Consider the following 24047-nt stretch of genomic DNA (forward strand, 5'->3'; position numbering starts at 1 on the left):
GTGGAGGGTGCCAAAAAAAAGTTAGAAAGGAAATTATGAAATTGTAGAAAAAGGTTAGTCTTGCTGTCATAGGCATAACCAATTTATACCCACTGATTAAAGAATGGTTGATAGACATATCTGAGGGAAGCAGTCACCTCCTGCTGGAAAGCTGATGCCATACGGTGTGGACTGGCTGCTCCTGACTCCTATTACTCTGCCTCCCACCTTCTCCTCAGCACTGCCTTACTGAGCAATTCATTCCCTTACACAATACCTTCACTGCCTCCACACAGGAGCTCTGTTCTGTGCTGGTTTCTTCTAGCTGCATGGTGTAGTCAGAGTGGAAGCCCAAGTGAAAGGAGAGTCCTAGAAATTCCAAAACCTCTGAATCCCAGCTCTGCTATTTACCAACAGTGTGACCCTGAAAAATCTCACAAACACAACAGGTCAGTTTCCTCATCTTTCATTTGAGGACAATAAGAGTAGTTTTCACAGGCTTACAGTTTGGATTCAATGAGTCCATATCACACAAGAGGCATCAAGCACTCCTGGCAGAAATCATCAGGACAGTGAGAATCACGGAGTGGCTGCCCTCAGGGAGGAGACAGGACAGCCACCCTGAGACAGTGACTGGAGGGCAGCATGGAAAGGTGCTGGCCCCTGACAAAGGTATTTTCTTTTCCACTTGGGTGCTAGTTTCACAGTGCTCTCAGTGTGAGAATGTTCCTTTGCTGTATGCTGAAGAGCATTCCAATTTCTGGGTTTCATACTTTTAAAAGCATTCCTATGAGTTCATAAAAAACTCTTTGAGAATGATGAATTAGTAGAAAATACTTGATCTAACATAAATACGATACTGGGCAAAGAATAGAGATCGCATATCAGTGCAGATAATCAAACATAGCAGAGGCAGGAAGGAAAGAGCAGGGGCTGTGAAGTGTGTGGTTCTGCTCTCCAGTTCTGGGCTGTCCCAGGTTGGATCCTAGTTCTCCTTTCCATAAAATCCCTTGTCCATACTTGCTGGCAATGTCACCTCCTGGAGCCTCTGTTCTGCTACTGAAAGAACAAAACCCAACAAATGGTTCAGAAGCCAGTTTTACCTCTTTTCATACTAAAGAAGTGAGAAACATGATTAATGAATGAGGTGCTTGATTTTCGGCAACCTCCAAGGAGACTCACACCAAGGGCCACCTTCCAGGATTGCTGCTGCTAGTACCCTTGTCCCCAGGGCAAGCCACTGCTGACCCACACTTCCCTAGGAGACTCCAACCTTAGGAGGTGGGTCTGGTTCAGTCTCCTGTGGGGTCACTGCTCCCTTCCCCTGGGTCTTGGTGCATGCAAGATTATGTTTGTCCCCTGCAAGAAGAGTCTCTCCCACAGTCCTGTGGAAGTCCTGTAATCAAATCCCACTGGTGTTCAGAGTCAGATTGCCTGGGGATTCCCACTCCCTTTGCAGGCTTGCAAGCATGGCATGAGGCTCAGAACCTTCACACCAGTGGGAGAACTTTTCTGGTATTATTGTTTTCCAGTTTGTTGGTTTCCCATCTGGCAGAGATGGGATTTATTTTTATTGTGCTTGAGCACCTCCTGCATCTCATTGTAGTTTCTTCTTTGTGTCTGGACATGGGACATCCTTTTTCGGCGGCTCCAGAGTCCTTCTCTGGATGGTTGTTCAACAGCTAGTTGTGATTCCAGTGCTCTTGCAGGAGATGAGTGCATGTCCTTCTACTCTGCCATCTTGAACCAGAAGCTAAGCCAAAACTTTGATATTTGACCATTTGAAATATGCTGAACTATCTCATTCACACCCACCATATATTTATTCACCACCACGGACATATGTGTGGCTAAGATTTGAACAGGGCATTAAAACTGGAAATAGGTATGTTGTCTGTCTTCAAACAGTATGATTTTCTAAGAAAGATTTTAAAAATCAATATGTCAATCTGCTGCACAGAAAACATTTTTATTGAGGTATATCCAAAAGTTCCTGCAGTAACAAGGGTTTATTTATAAAAATTGATCAACAAGGATCCCACCAATTTATACATTTCATTTACCATATTTCAACTTTATTATTTTAAGAATTTCCTATAATCTGTACTTTTCAAGATCAAAGTCTTTCTTTTCATTTTAAACACCCCTCTTCCACACACATCCTCCATCAGGACCTTCTAACTGAGAGTCACTTAAATGGGGAGGAATTGAATCCCCAGAGCAGGAGCAAGTCTCCATTTCTTATTCTGACCCAGCATCCTGCACAATGGTAGGATACTACTGGTCCTCAGGGTTGTCAATAAATTATAAGTGTAATAATGATAATAATAATAATGATAAGCTTAAAAGAGTTTTACCAGTTAAACTGTTGAAAATAAAAATCTTGCGGCATTTTTTTGTTTTTATTTTTTGTGGGTTACTCTTGTTTCTCAGGTGACCAGTATATTTGTTATCTGGGCACATCTTTAGTTTTCCCTCAATTTCCTGCATCATTTCGTCCAGTCAATTTTTCTGTCCTATGCTACTGTTTTCTCAGCTTTAAAATAAGGATATGGGAGTGGATATGTGTGTACTTATAGCTGGTTTACTTGTTGTACAGCAGAAATCAACACAACATTGTAAAGCAATTATTCTCCAATTAAAAACAAAATAGGGATAATGAGACTACTGTACTCCATTCAATATACCATCTCATGTTCTGTACTCTATATGATGTTAATATAACAACTTACAAAATTAACTTAAATGAGTAGATTATATAAAGCATCAGGGCCACATTAAACATGTGAGAGTTGTTACTGTGACAACAGTGTATATAAAGGTGTATACAAAGGTTTCGCCATTATTTCATGTCTACCCTAAAGATGATTATGCCTTATCTGTGCCTTGCTCAACTCTAATTTTTAATGCAAAAATTCTACCTCTGCAACTTAGAATAAGTTAATCTTTTCTAGTATTGTACAAAACATATCTATACATTTTGAAATTTTACTAGCAAATAAAATAATCACAGGAGTGTACCAAGCACACCGCGATGTTTAGTGGGCATCAAATCAATATGCAATCAGTGCATTTGGCATATAAGATGCTTATTAGGTAGGAAATGGTATGTTAAGTGTAAACCTACATTATGCTGAAATAAAAAACGTCTTGATTGTGAATTTTAAAGCACTTATCTGTATGAAATGACATTTTAAAAAAGTTAATAAAACTCTCCAATGCAAAACTATGTATAAATTTGAAAGCTTAACATAAGATCCTTAGTTAAAGGAAATGAAAAGAAAAAAAGATTTTGAAAATTGAGATTAATTATTTAAGGTATCTACTGGGTCATAAGTTTCTCAAATATGGCTTTCGCTCAGTTGAACTGAGATGAACAAAGAAGTAATTTTGAAAACATTACAGATGATTTTGCTTCCACTGAAGCAAGGAACTTAAAGTTTTGTTTTGGCATAAGGAATATTTAGATTTGGTGTGAGTTTCAGACTTCTTTATACATTTAAAAATATTTTCAACTACTTGAACGTTGCAGGAGAAATTAACCATTTATATTAAATAAAATCATTTTCCCTTTCCCCAGGGGCTCCTGTAAGTCTCAGTCTTGTTCTCAAGTCTTTCCACTGGATGGTCCCAATATCTAGATTACTGTCCAGAATGCATGTTGACGTCCATTAATGGACCGGAACCTGGTGGTCCGGAGTCGACCGATAAGAAAGTAAAGCAGAGAGAAAGAGGCTGATATTCCTTGGTTTACACAGAAAGCCAATAAAGTCCCTGACGCGGGGCTTGCTCTCATCACAGAGGCCTCAGGCGCCCTCTCCATGGGGTGAAGGCACAAGGCGCCTTCTCGAGAGGGTCTTAGAAGCCCGGGCAGACAAGTGAACTCAGAGAGCCTCTGCGCTCCAAAGAAATAGTCTGGGAGAGAGAGAGAGAAAGCAAGACATGGGGAGCAAAGCTCTAATGGATCAAGGATGTTTTATTCAACGTTGTGTAGGTATTTATACCATCTTACAAGATAGCTATTTTCAGCAGATATAAAAATCAAAACTTACAAGGAAACATGAGGTCATCCATATGAAAGAGAGAGGGTTGTAAATAACCACTTTTACCATACGGTTCATAAAAAGGAAGAGGGTACTTATCACGGAATAGAAAAACTAACTAAGGAAATGCCTGGATTCCTCGGCCCCCAGAAGAGGCTTGCCTCTCCACTAAATTCCTGAATATTCAGGAAATAACAAGGAACAGAGAATTCCTGACAGATCCAAAACAGCACACATGAAGCCTCCTGTTAAATGCGTTCTGACAAATGTAGATGCCTTTCCCCTTTCCCCCAATTAGTCTTTTCCCCCAGAAACAACCTGAAATCTGAAAACATACCACAATATGCTCAGATTTCCAGCCATCAGTCACAGCATAAATGGGCACCAGTGTAAACCTCTCTGGCTAAAATCTCCTCCCAGGAAGGGGAGGATGGACTCAGGGGCAGGTGCAGAAATCAAGTTCTGAGTGAAATCCCTGCAAAGCTCCCCTGGGCCATCTGGCCCAAAAGGAAGTTTCCTCACTGCTCCCGAGGCCCCAGGCTCTCCCTGGGCCTCAGCAGCACCTAGCTCAGCTGGAGGCTCCTGCCTACACAGACTCCCTGGTTCTCGGTTCTCTCGGTAGATGTGGCACTGGAGTTCCAGGCGGTGTACCTGGAGACAGGTCTGCTGGGGGAGCAAGGCCAGTTGCTCCATTTCAGGGAGTTCTGTGGTGCCCTCCCGGTCGCTGGGGCGCAGGAAAGACAGATTTGAGCATCTTGTTGAGCTGGAGCCGTGGGACCCAATTTCACTGAAGTGCTGATTTTGGTGGCTTCCTGGTCTCTCAGAGGGTGGCAATGGTGATGATCACCATTCTCCAGGGCTGGAGAACATCACCCTCCGTGTCATCAGGGAAGGGCTTGGCATCTGGTGAGCTTGGTGATGCTGCAGGTGTTGGGCTGTGTCAGCCTTTATCCAGCTTTTCCCAGCACCTTCCCCCAAATAAGATCTTTAAATAGGGCAGAAAGGTCACTTTCTACATTTTTCTCAATTTTGTCTCCACTGAAAACTTTTCCCTTCTATTCTGGGCATCAGAGAATGTCACAGCTTCGATGCTTCCTTTGTGTTATTACACTGGAAATGAAATATACTCATGGAAATGTCTCAATCCAAAAGGAGATATTCATCTATATGAGTCAACTCAGCTTGAAAGAAAAACCTGAGGCTCAATCTCTCTTCTTTAGTCTAAAAGAGAACTTAGAGGTGTGACTCCATAATCTATTGTGACAGTTTTTAAATTGCACCAATTTTTAAATTGCCACATCTCTCTGCATTTCCTTTTTACATGTCTAATACATAAGGTTTGAATTCTTCAGTTATTTACAGGACTATTGCTCCTGTGTTCTAGTGGTCTACAGATAATAGTGGCATAATAATGAACATGGGTTAATTCATAGAGTTCTCTTCATTATCTCATCAAACTGTGCTGACCACGTACACATATGTGACAATGTGCTTGGCGATGTGGATTCCAGGAGCATCAGGAGAGGATCATGACTCCTCTCCTGGGAGCAGGGGAGAAGACTTTGGAGGCAGGATGAAGAGGAATGAGGCAGCACGTGCTCAGAGCAGCTGAGGGCCGGTACTCAGAGCTGATGAAGAAGAGGGACTGGGAACAGCAGGAAGCTCTACTCTCACACAATCTAGGGCTCCTGAGTATAGCCAACACCGGAGGTTCATTTCGTTTTCTAAAACATCAAGACGACTTGAGTAGCAGTCACAGAGGACATCCTTTACTTCAAATAATACAAAGTTTACAAATTAGGCTGAGAATGTGGAACTTAGAGAATGATAGCAATCTTTCATGTCAATATAGCCAATAGTAACCTCTTTACTCCACCCTCAGTCCATCCAAGAGAAGCTTTGAGTGCAAGTTTCTTAACACAGTCAAGGGTCTGCATGTTGAATCCCTAAGTGTTCATTCTAGGAGAGGGAATGCCGCAGGACTATGAAGAGCCCAGGAGCCCAAGTTTCCTCCCTTTTGAGCAGGGCCTTGTACATAATGGAGAGAAATCCTACAGCACTTGAAGTTCTTTGCTGAGGAAGAAATTCTAGGAAAGTTGTCCACTCTCCTAGAATTTTGATGTCTTGTTCCTGGTCAGGGAACTAGATCCTACAGGCCACAACCAAGACTTCCCATGCCACAAGTAAAGATCCGATTTGAGGCAAGGAATATGGAAAAGCCAGCATGCCGCAACCAAGACCTGGCACAGCCAAATACATGCATAAAATAAATGCATTTAAAATTATTTAAAAAACAAAACAAAACAAAGAAACCCAACTCATCAATGTGATCATATCACAAGGTGGGATATTAGGGAGATTAGGGTTATAATCAATAAAATTCAGGTGTCATTTTTAATATCATAATTATTGTTACACAGATTAAGATCAGGATCTTTTGGAATCATTTCATTCCCTTTCATATTAGTTTTTTCAAAGCAACTTCTCATTGACCAGGTGGATTTGTCACAGATGCACAGCAAGGCTGGTCTCCTTGACCCTGTGAGAGAGGGTTAGTGTTCTAGCAGTGGGGGTTCTGATTGCTGTCTCCCATGAGCTGGTGCATGTGACTTCTTCGTTCTCCCCTTATACACACCACATATGGATTAAAGGAAAGAAAAATCAGGTGGCTGGTCTTACAAAGCTGAGGGCAGTCCACAGACTCAGGACTTGGCCTTCGTTGAGCTTCTGTTTGAAGCAGCCGTGTCCCAGCCTTTCTGTTGTTCATATTGACCTGATCCTTCCCCTCTGCCTCAGCCTAGGCCCCAGCTATGCTGCATGAAGTTTGCTAACCCAGAATACATCACTGTGTCAGGGAAAGCCACTTCCTTTCTTTCATATTCATGACATTGAGACTTACCCTTGTTTCCTAGTTGCCCACAAAACAACTATGGAACTTTACTTTCTAGCAAAATTGCAAAGAGAAACAAAAAAAATCTAACCTCTTGAAAGTGATGCAGCCCCTCTGCTTTTCTTTACTTCCCTTTCTTGTTCTCACCTCATACTGAATTACAACCAGAGGAGGAGCAGTGAAACGAATCTTGTCCAATAAGTCACTAAGTGAATATAAAAAGTTTAAATGAAAAATTACACTCAAGGAAAGAAGGCTATTTCTCATGATCTAGCATGCTGGGTCTCACTGCCCTGCATTCTCAGAGGAGACAGAGACAAAGGAACAGAGATGCCAGGTGGAATCAACTGCCTGAACAAACGGCTGTAACTCACTAGATACTGTTACATACGCTTCCAACAAGAGACAACACCAGCACTGAATCTCCTTCCTCCAGCTCAGAAACTCTGAGCAGAACAAGTGTTGAACAGTTTAAATAAAAGAGTTGAATAATAAAAACTATACTTGGCAAAGTAGATATTATTTATCTACTAAAAGCAAAGCAGAATGGGAAAGACTAGGGATCTCTTCAAGAAAATTAGAGATACCAAAGGAATATTTCATGCAAAGATGAGCTCAAGAAAGGACAGAAATGGTATGGACCTAACAGAAGCAGAAGATATTAAGAAGAGATGGCAAGAATACACAGAACTGTACAAAAAAGATCTTCATGACCCAGATAAGCACAATGGTGTGGTCACTGACCTAGAGCCAGACATCCTGGAATGTGAAGTCAAGTGGGCCTCAGAAAGCATCACTATGAACAAAGCTAGTGGAGGTGATGGAATTCCAGTTGAGCTATTCCAAATCCTGAAAGATGATGCTGTGAAAGTGCTGCACTCAATATGCCAGCAATTTGGAAAACTCAGCAGTGGCCACAGGACTGGAAAAGGTTAGTTTTCATTCCAATCCCAAAGAAAGGCAATGCCAAAGAATGCTCAAACTACCACACAATTGCACTCATCTCACACGCTAGTCAAGTAATGCTCAAAATTCTCCAAGTCAGGCTTCAGCAATATGTGAACCGTGAACTTCCTGATGTTCAAGCTGGTTTTAGAAAAGGCAGAGGAACCAGAGACCAAATTGCCAACATCCGCTGGATCATGGAAAAAGCAAGAGAGTTCTAGAAAAACAACTATTTCTGCTTTATTGACTATGCCAAAGCCTTTAACTGTGTGGATCACAATAAACTGTGGAAAATTCTGAAAGAGATGGGAATGCCAGACCACCTGATCTGCCTCTTGAGAAATTTGTATGCAGGTCAGGAAGGCAACAGTTAGAACTGGACATGGAACAACAGACTGGTTCCAAATAGGAAAAGGAATTCATCAAGGCAATATATTGTCACCCTGTTTATTTAACTTCTATGCAGAGTACATCATGAGAAACGCTGGACTGGAAGAAACACAAGCTGGAATCAAGATTGCCAGGAGAAATATCAATAACCTCAGATATGCAGATGACACCACCCTTATGGCAGAAAGTGAAGAAGAACCAAAGAGCCTCTTGAGGAAAGTGAAAGTGGAGAGTGAAAAAGTTGGCTTAAAGCTCAACATTCAGAAAACGAAGATCATGGCATCCGGTCCCACCACTTCATGGGAAATAGATGGGGAACAGTGGAAACAGTGTCAGACTTTACTTTTGGGGGCTCCAAAATCACTGCAGATGGTGACTGCAGCCATGAAATTAAAAGACACTTACTCCTTGGAAGGAAATTTATGACCAACCTAGATAGCATATTCAAAAGCAGAGACATTACTTTGCCAACAAAGGTTCGTCTAGTCAAGGCTATGCTTTTTCCTGTGGTCATGTATGGATGTGAGAGTTGGACTGTGAAGAAAGCTAAGCGTGGAAGAATTGATGCTTTTGAACTGTGCTGCTGGAGAATACTCTTGGGAATCTCTTGGACTGCAAGGAGATCCAACCAGTCCATCCTAAAGGAGAGCAGTCCTGGGTGTTCATTGGAAAGACTGATGCTGAGGCTGAAACTCCAATACTTTGGCCACCTCATGCGAAGAGTTGACTCATTGGGAAAGACTCCGATGCTGGGAGGGATTGGGGGCAGGAGGAGAAGGGGACGACAGAGGATGAGATGGCTGGATGGCATCACTGACTCGATGGACGTGGGTATGAGTGAACTCTGGGAGTTGGTGATGGACAGGGAGGCCTGGCGTGCTGCGATTCATGGGGTAGCAAAGAGTTGGACATGACTGAGCGACTGATCTGATCTGAAAAGCAAGATGATTGGATTTGGAAATTCTTTCACCAACTTACACAAACACATTTTTGCTCTCAGCATCTGAGCACTGCTGATATTTTGGACACCTTGGATCAGGAGAAGAGGAGGTCACCATCAAGAACTAGGGTCCTTCACAGAAACACTCCAGGGGAGAGGATGGGGTTCAGGAAGACAATTTATTTTCCCAACAAATAAACAAGCCCTACTCAGAAGGCGATTTTGAGGCCACAGGATGTGGTGAGCCTGTCCGAGAGAGGGAGTCCAGCAGGTGAGGAAGGGACTCTGTCACTCAGAGGAGAGGGGGTGGCTCCATGTGATCTCGCCCTTCTGAGTGAGGTGCTTCTAGAAAATCCTGGATGTAGAGACTCCTCACCTGCCAGGGTCCAGCCCCGGCTGATCCAGGGTATTCGAAGCGGGGATGGCGTCGGCGAGGATCAGGATACAATAGTTTCAATTAGATATTAATTAGAGATATAAAGAGTAATAGAATAAGGATAGCTCAGTAGGAAAATTCAGTGGAGAAAAGAGGCTGAGTAGCTTGGTCTACGCAGGAGACCAATAAAACTTCAAGATAAGAAGTTTGCACCACTTACGTAGGCCGCAGGCGTCCTTCTGTTCTCCTGAAGGAGAGGAGACACTGAGGCCTCCTCAGTCGGATCTTAGAAGCCCAGGCAAAATTAGTAAGCATGGCGGGTTCCGCGCTCCAGATGGAGACTCAGCCAGAGTGACAGAGAGAGCGACATGGGGAGACCAGTCTTTCGAGGAACTGATCCCAATTCTTTATTTTCCATGGTCTACTTTTATACACTGAGATGTTATGCAAAAGTCACGCAGGGTCAGCAGTCCTGACTTTTATCAAAGTCAGGTGCTTCATACAAATGTATACAGAGGTCTTAGGGGTGTTACATCATCTTCTGGCCAGGGGGCCTGCTGACAAGTTATTACCCTCTCCTTGTGACAGCGGTCAGTTAACCAGGACACTTATTTCTCCAGGGGTGATTATTCTTAAAACAGATGCCACCCAAATAAAGTAACATTCCTATAGGGTGAGGGTGTAGTGGGTTTTAGTTAAGGAAAGAATTTACTTAGCCTAAGGTCTAACGTGATTAATATCAAAGGTTAATACTTATTTCTTCTATATATTCATTAATGTGTGTAAGGGCAGGGGATGTGGAGACTTAGCAACAAACATTGGCTCAATAAATGAAAAACCTTTCACCAATACAATTTCTAATCAGCCCACTATACTTATACTAATAGTTTTCTAACTTCTCTAAAGAACCTGTTTTTTAGAAGGTTTAAAGCATCTCATGCCTCTCACGGTTGGGAGGCTGTGAGCAATCACATGTGGCCGGACAAGCCTGTCAGGCAGGCTAGAGAACCTTCAGAGGAGTTTGTAGGTTAAAACACTCTTGTCACGCCCAGGAGTTTTTATTAACTGGAGCTCTAAGTTAACTCCTTCTCCAAAAGAGGTGGTGGGGGACAACCCCCGTAAAGTCAGAGGTGTAGGTGAGAGCACAAAGTAGTAAAGTAGGCAGGCTCTGGTTATGGGGGTAGATGCTCGAGGATTTCCAGGGGGAATCCTGAGGCTCAATCCCGCCTTTGAGTATGTCAAGCCTCCTTCCTCATGACCTTTGCCACGGGCAGAGTGCCTCACGCTGGCCCCCAACACTCACCCATGTTCCCTGAGAGGAACCAGGATTCTGGTGGGGGTATTGGCCCAGTCTGTGGAGGACGACAGGTCTCCAGTAAGAAAATGGTGGAAAGAAAGGGTGATGTCTGTAATGGCCCTGACCTTGTGGTTCCCTGAAACACAACCACATGGACCTGTAGGAAAGTGTTCTAGAAGGAAGAAAAATGTGGGGTAAGCTCATGGACTGAAAATAATCAGCCTTTTCTCTAAATCAAACACTAAGGAAAATCTATCCTTTGTTTCAAAGAGATCAAGTGCCACAGTGATCTGGTAAATCCCTAAATAAATACAGAAACCATAGGGCTGAGGGAGCCTGGCTTCCTAGGTAAAGTGAGAGGGGAAAATGGAGCCTAAGATGAGGGCTACAAATGTGTTCCTGGAAAAGAGGAGAAGCACATTTATGCATGAGAGACAGGGAGCAATAATATGTGTAATTACAAATGTACTTCAATTCTAACATAAGACGAAGACCTTCTCATTTGATGATAAATATCCATTTGGATAGCACATCTGAAGTTACTGGGAAAAGGTAAAATTAATAGTTTAAATTGATGACAATTTCTTTGACCATATTCAGAATACTTAACAGAAAACCAAAATGGGAAGTAAAAGTGTATAGAAATGATTAGAAAATGAAAATGACTGTGTTCCCTATTTAATGGCCTTGCTTAGAAAGCATGGCATCAGAGAACCTACCTCAAGGTTCCACCAGACGTCTTCCCAGCCAGCCCAGCAGCAGCCTCATCTTCCCCATGGCCTGTGTGCTCTCTCTACTGATGGCCCTGGTGCTGGTCAGCTATGGCCCGGGAGGATCCCTGGGCTGTGACCTGTCTCAGAACCACGTGCTGGTTGGCAGGAAGAACCTTAGGCTCCTGGGCCAAATGAGGCGGCTCTCCCCTCGCTTCTGTCTGCAGGACAGAAAAGACTTCGCTTTCCCTCAGGAGATGGTGGAGGGCGGCCAGCTCCAGGAGGCCCAGGCCTTCTCTGTGCTCCACGAGATGCTCCAGCAGAGCTTCAACCTCTTCCACACAGAGCGCTCCTCTGCTGCCTGGGACACCACCCTCCTGGAGCAGCTCCACACTGGACTCCATCAGCAGCTGGACGACCTGGACGCCTGCCTGGGCCCGGTGACAGGAGAGGAAGACTCTGCCCTGGGAAGGATGGGCCCCACACTGGCCCTGAAGAGGTACTTCCAAGGAATCCATGTCTACCTGAAAGAGAAGGAATACAGCGACTGCGCCTGGGAAATCGTCAGAGTGGAAATCATGAGATCCTTGTCTTCATCAACCAGCTTGCAAGAAAGGTTAAAAATGAGGAATGGAGACCTGAACTCACCTTGACATGACTCTCATTGACTAATATTCCACATCACCCTTGTACACTCTGGTGTTGTCATTTCAGAAGACTCTGGTTTCTTCTTTAGCCACCAGATTTATTGAATTAGTTCAGCCAATATATAGTAATGCTGTATTAGTAAGCAAGTAGATGTAAAAGGGGTATCAGTCCATAAGCAAAGACTGTTTGATGTTATTTATTTATATTTTATTGATTTAATGTATTACTCTATCTCAATGTTATATTTTCATATAAAATATGTATATGCTTACATTGTATTAAGATTTAGAAAATATATTCCCCTTTCTATTTCATTAAAATTATTTGTTTTATTTATTAAATACTTATCAAGGTAAACTTCTTGAGTTTTTTTTAATTTTAAAAACTTAAATCCTTATTTTGTCTATATACCTATCACAAAACAGTATTTGTTCCCTTTATACTGTGGAACAGTTCTATCACTTTCCAACAAATGTCCGTCAAAAGGTGGACTTCTTCAAGTTCTCTGGTGGTACAGTTTTTAGGACTCTGAGTTTTCCCTCCAGGGAGCCTCCGTTAGGGAACTAAGTTCCTACAAGCTGTTGAGTGTGCCAAAAAGAAAACAGGTAGAAAGGAGATTATGAAATTGCAGAAAATGGTTAATTTTGATGTCATGCTGCTGCTGCTGCTGCTGCTAAGTCGCTTCAGTCGTGTCCGACTCTGTGTGATCCCACAGACGGCAGCCCACCAGGCTCCCCCATCCCTGGGATTCTCCAGGCAAGAACACTGGAGTGCATTGCCATTTCCTTGGTGTCATCAGATCAGATCAGTCTCAGTCATGTCCGACTCTTTGCGACCCCATGAATCGCAGCAAGCCAGGCCTCCCTGTCCATCACCAACTCCCCGAGTTCACTCAGACCCACGTCCATAGAGTCAGTGATGCCATCCAGCCATCTCATCCTCTGTCATCCCCTTCTCCTCCTGCCCCCAATCCCTCCCAGCATCAGAGTCTTTTCCAATGAGTCAACTCTTCACATGAGGTGGCCAAAGTACTGGAGTTTCAGCTTTAGAATCATTCCTTCCAAAGAAATCCCAGGGCTGATCTCCTTCAGAATGGACTGGTTGGATCTCCTTGCAGTCCAAGAGACTCTCAAGAGTCTTCTCCAACACCACAGTTCAAAAGCATCAATTCTTTGGCGCTCAGCTTTCTTCACAGTCCAACTCTCACATCCATACATGACCACAGGAAAAACCATAGCCTTGACTAGACGAATCTTTGTTGGCAAAGTAATGTCTCTGCTTTTGAATATGCTATCTTAATGTCATAGGCATAACTAATTTATACCCACAGATTGGTATCTGTGGGTATAAATTAGTTGATAGAATGGTTGATATACATATCTGAGGGAAGCAGTCACCTCCTGCAGGAAAGCTGATGACATACGGTGTTGACTGGCTGCTCCTGACTCCTATTACTCTGCCTCCCACCTTCTCCTCAGTACTGCCTTACTGAGCAATTCACTCCCTTCCACAATACCTTCACTGCCTCCAACACAGGAGCTCTGTTCTGTGCTGGTTTCTTCTAGCTGCATGGTGTAGTCAGAGTGGAAGCCACAGGAAAAGAGCCCAAGTGAAAGGAGAGTTCTAGAAATTCCAAAACCTCTGAATCCCAACTCTGCTATTTACCAGCAGTGACATCCTAAAAAATATCACAAACACTGTAGATCAGTTTCTTCATCTTTAATATGGGGACAGTAAGAGTAGTTTTCACAGGATTACTGTTTGGATTCATGAGTTTATATCACACAAGAGGCATCAAGTGCTCCTGGCAGAAATCATCAGGACTGTTAGAATCACAGAGTGACTGCCCTCAGGGAGGAGACAGGACAGCCGCCCTGAGACAGCGACTGGAGGGCAGCACTGGAAAGGTGCTTGCCCCTGACAAAGGTATTTTCTTTCAACTTCGGTGCTGGTTTCACAGTGTTTTCTGTGTGAGAACTTTCCTTTGCTGTATGCTGAAGAGAATTCCAATTTCTGGGTTTCATATTTCTAAAAGCATGAGTAGAAAATGCTTTGATGTAATACAAAGACGAATAATGGGGAAAGTATAGAGATCTCATATCAATGCAGAAAGTCAAACACATGCAGAGGCAGGAAGGAAAGAGCAGGCGCTGTGAAATGGACTTCTGCCCTCCAGTCCTACGCCGTCCCAGCTTGGATCCTAGTTCTCTTTTCAGTAAAGTCCCTTGTCCATACTTGCTGGCAAGATCACCTCCAGGAGCCTCTGCATTGCTACTGAAAGACCAAAACCCAACAAAGAGTTCCGAAACCAATTGTTACCCTTCTCATACTAAAGATGGGAGAAACATTATTAATGAATGAAGTGTGATTTTCTGAAACCCCCAGGGGACTCACGCCACGGGGCACCTTCCAGGATTGCTGCAGCTAGTGCCCTTGCCCCCACGGCAAGCCCCTGCTGACCCACCTCCACAGGAGACTCCACCTTTAGCAGGTAGGTCTGGTTCAGTCTCCTGTGGGGTCACTGCTGCTCAGTTCCCTTGCGTCTTGGTGCTTGCAAGATTTTGTTTGTCCCCTTTGAGAATGGAGTCTCTTTTCCATAGTCCTGTGGAAGACTTGTAATCAAATCTCCCTGGCCTTCAGAGTCAGATTCCCTGGGGATACCCAGTCCCTATGCTGGATCTGCAGACCCGGAAGACTGATGTGAGTCTTAGAACATTCACAACAGTGAGAGAACTTTTTTGGTAGTACTGTTTTCCAGTTTGTTGGTTTCCCACCTGGCAGATATGACATTTATTTTTATTGTGCTTGAGCCCCTTCTACTATCTCGTTGTAATTTCTTTTTTGTCTTTGGACATGGGGTATCTTTTTTGGGTGGGCTCCAGAGTCCTCCTGTGGACAGTTTTCAACAGCTTGTTGCGATTTTGGTGCTCTTGCAAGAGATGAGTGCATGTCCTTCTACTCCACCATCTTGAAACAGAAACTAAGCCAACTTCAATACTTGACCATTTGAAATATGTTGAAGCATCTCATGCACACCCACCATATCTTTTATTCAGCACCATGGACCTATGTTTGGCTGAGATTTGAACAGGAGGTTAATTACTGGAAATAGGTATATTCTCTATCTTCAAACAGTATGATTTTCTAAGAAGGAGTTTAATAATCAATATGTCAATGTGATGCACAGAAAATATCATTACTGAGGTATATCAAGTTCCTGCAGTAACAAGCCAGGGTTCATTTACAAAAATTGATCAACAAAGATTCCAGCAATTTATACATTTCATTTACCATATTTCAACTATTATTGTTTTAAGAATTTCCTACAGTCTGTACTTTTCAAGATCAAGGCCTTCCTGGAGAAGGAAATGGCAACACACTCAGTGTTCTTGCCTGGAAAAGTCCATGGACAGAGCAGCTTGGCGGACGGCAGTCCATGGGGTTACATGACTGAGCATGTGTGCATGAGGGTGGAGGGAGATGGGTTGGTAACAATAAACTGGTAGAACTAAAAGGAAAAAAAAAAAGATCAAGGCCTTGCTTTTTAGTTTTAAACACCCCTCCCCCACACACATCCTCCATCAGGACCTTCTAACCGAGAGCCCCTTGAATGGTGAGGAATTGACTCCCCAGAGCAGGACACGTCTCCATTTCTTATTCCCACCCAGCATCCTGCACAATGGTAGCATACTACTGGTCCTCAGGGTTGTCAATAAAAGTGTAAGTGTAATAATGATAATAATAATGATAAGCTTAAAAGAGTTTTACCAGTTAAACTGTTTGAAAATGACAATCTTGCTGCATTTTGTGTGTGTGTGTGTGTGTGTGGCTTACTCTTGTCTTCTTATGTGACCAGTAATTTGTTATCTGGGCATCTCTTTAGTCTTCCCTCAACTTTCGGCACTATTTAGTCCAGTAGTTTTTTCTGTCCTATACTACAGTTTTCTCAGCTTTAAAATAGGAATATGGGAGTGGATATATGTGTATTTATAGTTGATTTACATTGTTGTACAACAGAAACCAAGAAAACATTGTAAAGCAATCAGTGTCCAATTGAAAATAAAATAGAGATAATGAGAATACTGTACTCCATTCAATATACCATCTCATTTTATGTGCTTTATATAATGTTAATATAACAACTTACAAAGTTATCATAAATAGTAGATTATATAAAGCAGCAGGGACACATTAAACGTAACTCTGAGAGTTGTTCTGTGACAGGTGTATACAAAGGTTTCACCATTATTTCATGTCTACCCTAAGAATGGTTATGCCATATCTGTGCCTTGCTCAGCTCTAATTTTTAATGCAAAAATTCTACCTATGCAAATTAGAATAGGTTAATCTTTTCTATGGAGATAGAAATGGCAACCTACTCCAGTATTCTTGCCTAGAGAATCCTGTGGATAGAGGAGCCTGGTGGGCTGCTGTCCATGGGGTCGCACAGAGTCAGACACAACTGAAGTGACTTAACATGCATGCACTGGAGAAGGAAATGGCAACCCACTCCAGTGTTCTTGCCTGGAGAATCCCAGGAATGGAGGAGCCAGGTGGGCTGCTGTCTATGGGGTCACACAGAGTCAGACATGACTGAAGCGACTTAGCAGCAGAAATCTTTTTTTATATTGTACAAAGCATATCTATACATTTTTACATTTTACTAGCAAATTAAATAATCTCATAGCTGTACCAAGCACAGCGAGATATTTACTGGGCATCAAATCAACATGCAATCAGTGCATTTGGCATAAAAGATGCTTATTAAGTAGCAAATAGTATATTAAGTGTAAACTTACATTATGTTGAAATAAAAAACATCTTGATTATGAATTTTAAAGCAACTTATCTGTATGAAATGACATTTTAAAAAAGTTAGTAAAACTCTTCAGTGGAAAACTATGTATAAATTTGAAAGCTTAACATACAATCCCAGATTAAAAGAAATGAGAAGAAAGAAAGATTTTGAAAATTGAAATTATTTAAGGTAGTTAATGAGTCATAAGTTTTTCAACTACAGCTTTTGCTCAATTGAACTAAGATGAACAAAGAAGTAATTTTGAACACATTGCAGATGATTTTGCTTCCACTGAAGCCAGAACCTTAAAGTCTTGTTTTGGCTTAAGGAAAATATTTAAACTTGGTGTGAGTTTAAGACTTACCTATACATTTAAAAACATTTTTCAACTACTTGATCATTGCAGGAGAAATTAACCATTTAAATTAAATGACATCACTTTCCCTTTTGAGGGGCTCCTTGAAATCTCAGTCTTGTCCTCAAGTCTTCCCACTGGAGGGTTCCAATATCAGGTAGATGCCCTTCCAGACTGTAGATGCCTTTCAACTTTCCCTGAATCACTCCTTTCCCCAGAAACAACCCTGAATCTGAAAACACACCACAATATGCTCTGATTTCCAGCCACTAACCACTGCATAAACGGGCACCAGTGTAAACTGCTCTGGCTAAAATCTCATCCCAGGAAGGGGAGGATGGATATAGCTGCAGGTGCAGAAATCAAAGGCTCTGAGCAAAGCCACTAAAAAACACCCCTGGGCAGTCTAGTCCGAAAAGAAAGTTTCCTCACTGCTCCTGGGGCCCCACGAGCTCCTGGGGCCCCAGCGACGCCTTGCCCTGGCATGAGGCTCCTGTCAACCGGGACTCTCTGGTTATCCTTGGTGGTACCCATGCTCAAGTTCAAGGCTCTTGACCTGGAGTCGGTTTCCGCTAGGCGAGCAGGGCCAGTTGGTCTGTTACAGGGAGATCTGCGGTGCCCATCCCAGCCACAGAGGTGTAGGGAAGGCAGCTTGGAGCTCCTTGTTAAGCTGTAGCACTGGGACTCAGTTTCACTAAAGCTCTGAGTTTGGTGATTCCTCGTCTCTAGGAGGATGGCAATGGTGATGATCACCATTCTCCAGGGCTGGATAACTTCACCCTCTGTGTCATCAGGAAAGGGGTTGGCATCTGGTGAGCTTGGTGATGCTGCAGATGTCAGGTTGTGCCAGGCTTTATCCAGCTGTTTCCAGCAACTTCCTGCAAATAAGATCTTTAATAGGTCAAAACTGTCATTTTCCACACTTTTCTCTTTTGTTTCCACTGAAAAGATTTTCCCTTCTGTTCTGGGCATCAGAGAATGTCACAGCTTCGATGTTTCTTCTGTGTTATTACACTGGAAATGAAATATACTCATGGAAGTCTCAATCAAAAAGGAGATATTCATCTACATGAGTCAACTGAGCTTGAAATAAAAACCCAAAGCTCAATCTAATTATCTTCTTTAGTCTAAAAGAAGACTCAGAGGTGTGATGCCATAGTCTATTCTGACAGTTTAAATTGCACCAAGATAAATCCTGCCACAACTCTCTGCATTTCCTTTTTAAGATGTAATATATAAGGTTTGCATTCTTCCACGATTGATAGGACCATAGTTCCGATTTTCTGATGGTCTACAGAAAACAGTGGCATAATACTCAGTTCAGCTCAGTTCAGTCACTCAGTTGTGTCCAACTCTTTGCGACCCCATGGACTACAGCATGCCAGGCCTCCCTGTCCATCACCAACTCCTGGAGTCCACTCAAATTCATGGGCATTGAGTTGGTTTGCCATCCAACCATCTCATCCTCTGTAGTCCCCTTCTTCCCCTAATTTCAATCTTTCCCAGCATCAGGATCTTTTCCAAGGAGTCAGTTCTTCACATCAGGTGGCCAAAGTATTGGAGTTTCAGCTTCAGTATCAGTCCTTCCAATGAATATTCAGGATTGATTTCCTTTAGGATGGAGTGGCTGGATCTCCTTGCTGTCCAAAGGACTCTCGAGAATCTTCTCCAATACCATAGTTCAAAAGCACTAGTTCTTCCACGTTCAGTTTTCTTTATACTCCAACTCTCACATCCATACATGGCTACTGGAAAAACCATAGGCTTGACTAGATGGATCTTTGTTGGCAAAGTAATATCTCTGCTTTTTAATATGCTGTCTAGGTTGGTCATAGCTTTTCTTCCAAGGAGCAAGCGTCTTTTAATTTCATGGCTGCAATCACCATCTGCAGTGATTTTGGAGCCCCAAAATAAAGCCTCTGACTCTTTCCATTGTTTCCCTATCTATTTGCCATGAATGATAGGACTAGATGCCACGATCTTGGTTTTCTGAATGTTGAGCTTTAAGCCAATTTTTTTATTCACCTCTTTCACTTTCATCAAGAGGCTGTTTGGTTCTTCTTCACTTTCTGCTATAAGGGTGGTGTCATCTGCATATCTGAGGTTATTGATATTTCTCCCGACAATCTTGATTCCAGCTTGTGCTTCATCTAGTCCAGTATTTCTCATGATGTACTCTGCATATAAGTTAAACAAGCAGGGTGACAATATACAGCCTTGACAGACTCCTTTTCCTATTTGGAACCAATCTGTTGTTCTATGTTCAGTTCTAACTGTTGCTTCTTGACTTGCATACAGATTTCTCAGGAGGCAGATCAGGTGGTCTGCTATTCCCATCTCTTGAAGAATTTTCCACAATGTGTTGTGATCTATACAGTCAAAGGCTTTGGCATAGTCAATAAAGCAGAAGTACATGTTTTTCTGGAACTTTTCAATGATCCAACGGATGTTGGCAATTTGACCTCTGGTTCCTCTGCATTTTCTAAAACCAACTTGAACATTTGAAAGTTCACGGTTCACATACTGTTGAATCCTGGCTTGGAAAATTTTGAGCATTACTTTGCGAGTATGCGAGATGAATGCAATTATGCGGTAGTTTGAGCATTCTTTGGCACTGCCTTTCTTTGGGATTGGCATGAATTTTATACTTAGTTTATAATTTTTATTTTTCATTAAATTCTTACTATAAAAACATTCTTTATTTCTTTTTCTTTAAAACGAAACGCCAAGCTGAATGCATAACTTGATTAAACAATTCATTTTACAAGTCCTTGACCCCCTTTTTTGATTTTCAGATTTGAATAAAAAATACACTTCCTTTAGCCAGGTTGTGTGTTGCTCTCAAGACCTAGATGTAAATGTAACTAATTCAGTCATTTTTGTAGCTTTGATTTTTTAAAAAGAAATTAACCTCAAATCAATAATCAGTTAATTCATAATAAAATGTTCACTAAGGTCCATCTAGTGAAGGCTATGGTTTTTCCAGTGGTCATGTATGGATGTGAGAGTTGGACTGTGAAGAAAGCTGAGCGCCAAAGAATTGATGCTTTTGAACTGTGGTGTTGGAGAAGACTCTTGAGAGTCCCTTGGACTGCAAGGAGATTCAACCAGTCCATTCTGAAGGAGATCAGCCCTGGGATTTCTTTGGAAGGAATGATGCTGAAGTTGACACTCCAGTACTTTGGCCACCTGATGCGAAGAGTTGACTCATTGGAAAAGATTCTGATGCTGGGATGGATTGGAGGCAGGAGGAGAAGGGGATGACAGAGGATGAGATGGCTGGATGGCATCACCGACTTGATGGACATGAGTCTGAGTGAACTCGGGGAGTTGGTGATGGACAGGGAGGCCTGGCGTGCTGCAATTCATGGGGTCGCAAAGAGTCAGACACGACTGAGAGACTGAACTGAACTGAATTAGTAGCAGAAATGAATATCAGGTTGAATGCTACAATGAAATGGAGAAAACTGGAATTCTGCCAGTAGAATGTGGAGCAAGATGTGACAGGATATAAAAAGTTAACTACTACAATTAATTAGTAAACATTTCAGTGAAAATGCCCACTGGATGTTGGAGATGGCAATTTACAAGCAATTTCATGAAATGTAAAGCATGGAACAGAAAAACTGATCAAGTGGGAAATGAGTATCAAATGGGAAAAAGACTTCAAATTGAGTCCTATGACCTCAACCTTCAAAGGGAGGGAATGCCCCAACGGAAGCAGAGATGGAATGGCCGTGTGTTAGCAACACAAGAGAGAGTGGTGAAAAGACAGAGATGGAAGGGTTGCAACCCCTTAAGACTCAATGCATTCGTGGATATGTAGATGGAAAGTTCTTCCTACTTGGGAAAAGAGATGACACTGACCACCTTAGTGAGAGCTTGCTTGGTAGAATTAATCAACAGAAACCAGCAGGTTTCTTAATGAAGAAGGAATCAATGATGTGTTGAACATTATGGAAAATCACAGCACAGGCCCTTTAGGTTTACATTTTTACTTTCCTATTAAGCTAGGAATCTCAAGATGATACACAAAGTGGTTCAGAAGAAGCAAGACAATAGCAGCAAGTCCTCAGGACATGGAACAATACAGATGAGCAGAAATGAGGCAAGCATTTCTCTACAACATTCCTTTCCAGAGAATGAGAAGACTGAAGTGGATGCTGAGAGCACAGAGACAGCATGAAAGCCTAGCTACTAGCTGTGCCTCCAGCACAGGTGACATTCATACCACAGCAGGCTTCAGAGTCTCTGAAGGGAGGAGGGTCACGCCCATCACAGTTGCAGACTTGCTACCTCCTTAGGACCCAGCAAGTTATCACAGAGCAGGGCAAGACGTGCCTGGGGACAATGAAATGCAAGGAAGTTCTTTAACTCCATCATGATACCTTTGCCTCTTTCAGAGACAAGCAAAATTAAACAATCTTAAATAGAAGGGACACAGGCAGCGATTTTAATACACTTAGCAACTAGCGTGACAGAGCCTTCCTGAAAGGACACATATCAGTAATGTACACTCTGGAAGATCACAATTCCTAAAAGTAGCAAAGATCTTTGTGGAAATTCATGTATTTAATGTAGGCAATTTGGAAAAAGGACATTGATGAATCAATCGTCTTTTTCTTGTTTCCAGTTGGTACAAACAGCAGTGAGCAGGAACATTTAAAGTCAGTTCAGTTCAGTTCAGTCCAGTCCCTCAGTCGTGTCCGACTCTTTGCGACCCCATGAATCATCAGAGAGACATTTAAAGTACATTTAGAGGCTTGGAAACCTGTCTGAGGAATAGGGTCCTAAAAGAAGCAAAAACCATTCCTATATTACTGTTAAAATATCATTTTATTAACAAATGATTTCTTAAACAATATTTTTATTAAAGTTCTACAGTATTATTTTATAATGTTTAATACATTGAGGCTAGAACTTTAAATAAATTCAACTATACAAAACCATGAGGCTGACCCTGGAGTCCAAGGTAGTCTCTCCACGCTAAGGAGTCCTTTCAAAACCTTCCATAATTCTGTCCAGGAAGTATGTATGCTCTTCCATCTTGGTAATACATGAGGCTTTCTCAGTACCCACATCTGAATTCATGGTTGGAAAAATAAAAAAAAGAGGTTCTTCACTGGACTCTATCAGTAAACAATAGGATGACCCATCTGGACTGGAGGTGAGAAATGCAGGTGTCTTCACTATGAATGAGACCAGCAAGTTGACCTGAGGAGGTCTTCTGCAAAGGGTCCTTGTCAACTGAAAAATACTGACAACATGACTGCCAGAGTTCAGTTTTTTTGGAGGACTAGTGAGGACTATAACTGGAGGACGAACTCTCCTCAGCTCTGAGGAACTGCTCCAAGGACTTAGAGGGTGTCAGCACATACATGATTATGCTGAAGGGGTTACGTGCCATCACTTGGTAGAAGGTGGCTGAGAGTCAGGAGGTACAGATGTCTCTCTGAAAGATCTTACAGCGTTTCTAAGTATGAGAAGTTGCAAAAATTGGGTTCATAAATTTTTCTCAGAAAATTATCTAACTCTCTGCTGGCCTGTTGGACAGGAATAGATAGGGAAGCCTGGCGTGCAACTATCAATGGGGTTGCAAAGAGCTGGACACAATGGAGGGACCTGAACTGCCAGCCTGCTGTGTCAGTTTTCCTGCAGCACAGAGTGCCTCTTTCCTGATCTCCACCCTGAACTCCTATCAAGCGTGTGTTGGAGGTCAGGGACTGCAGTGGGTAGTGACTTCATTCAGGTAGAACCAGATGCGGAGTGTCATTTTAGTTGTAATCTTATAGGAGAAATGTCAGAGCTAAAATGGATGGAAATTCTTAGATGTTTTTCTTTTGTTCTTAAACTCATGAGAAAAGTCAAGAGTCTAAAATACAAAGATACCAGGGATACTATATTTCATTGAAGAAAGTGTGAAAGTGTTAGTCCCTAGTCATGTCCAACTCTTTGCAACTTCATGGACTATAGCTCTCCAAGCTTCGCTGTCCATGGAATTTTCCAGGGAAGAATATTGGAGTTGATTGCCATTCCCTTCACCAGTGGATCTTCCCTACCTTGGGATCGAACCCAGATCTCCTGCATGGCAGACAGATTCTTTACCATTGGAACCACCAGGGAAGCCCATATTTGACTGAAGAAATCACTCATAAAATCTTAGACCTACCACCTTGTGGCTTGTGGGATCCCATTTTTCATACCCAGGACTAAATCCAGGTCACAGTGTGAAAGGACCAGATCCTGACCAGTAGGAAAGTCCCGTTCGTTTTTATTTTTTTTTCAATTAGCAGAAAAATCTATTCCCCTCTAACTGCTGCTGCTGCTGCTAAGTCACTTCAGTCATGTCCGACTCTGTGCGACCCCAGAGACAGCAGCCCACCAGGCTCTACCGTCCCTGGGATTCTCCAGGCAAGAACACTGGAGTGGGTTGCCATTTCCTTCTCCAATGCATGAAAGTGAAAAGTGAAAGGGAAGTCGCTCAGTCGTGTCTGACTCTTATCGACCCCATGGACTACAGCCTACCAGGCTCCTCTATCCATGGGATTTTCCAGGCAAGAGTACTGGAGTGGGGTGCCATTGCCTTCTCCATCCCCTCTAACTACTTAATAGCAATTTTGTCTATTTTGATGAGACCTTAAAGAGATTTCTCTAGACTTAAGACCACCTCCCTTAT

At 42.5% G+C, this 24047-nt stretch overlaps 1 protein-coding gene across 1 annotated transcript; it reads left to right on the top strand.

Moving 5' to 3' along the window:
* The first annotated feature begins 11612 nt into the window (after positions 1 to 11612).
* On the top strand, positions 11613 to 12223 carry LOC113897797 (interferon omega-1-like). The gene has a single exon (XM_027550774.1). It carries the CDS (start codon positions 11636 to 11638, stop codon positions 12221 to 12223), a length of 588 nt encoding a protein of 195 aa, XP_027406575.1. The 5' UTR covers positions 11613 to 11635.
* The last annotated feature ends 11824 nt before the right edge of the window (positions 12224 to 24047 follow it).

Source organism: Bos indicus x Bos taurus, chromosome 8, assembly GCF_003369695.1.
Source record: "Bos indicus x Bos taurus breed Angus x Brahman F1 hybrid chromosome 8, Bos_hybrid_MaternalHap_v2.0, whole genome shotgun sequence".
Lineage (NCBI taxonomy): Eukaryota > Metazoa > Chordata > Mammalia > Artiodactyla > Bovidae > Bos > Bos indicus x Bos taurus.

Bases quoted from the DNA above. Each gene is read 5' to 3' on its own strand.
- LOC113897797 (XM_027550774.1), top strand. From the start codon at position 11,636: ATGGCCTGTGTGCTCTCTCTACTGATGGCCCTGGTGCTGGTCAGCTAT.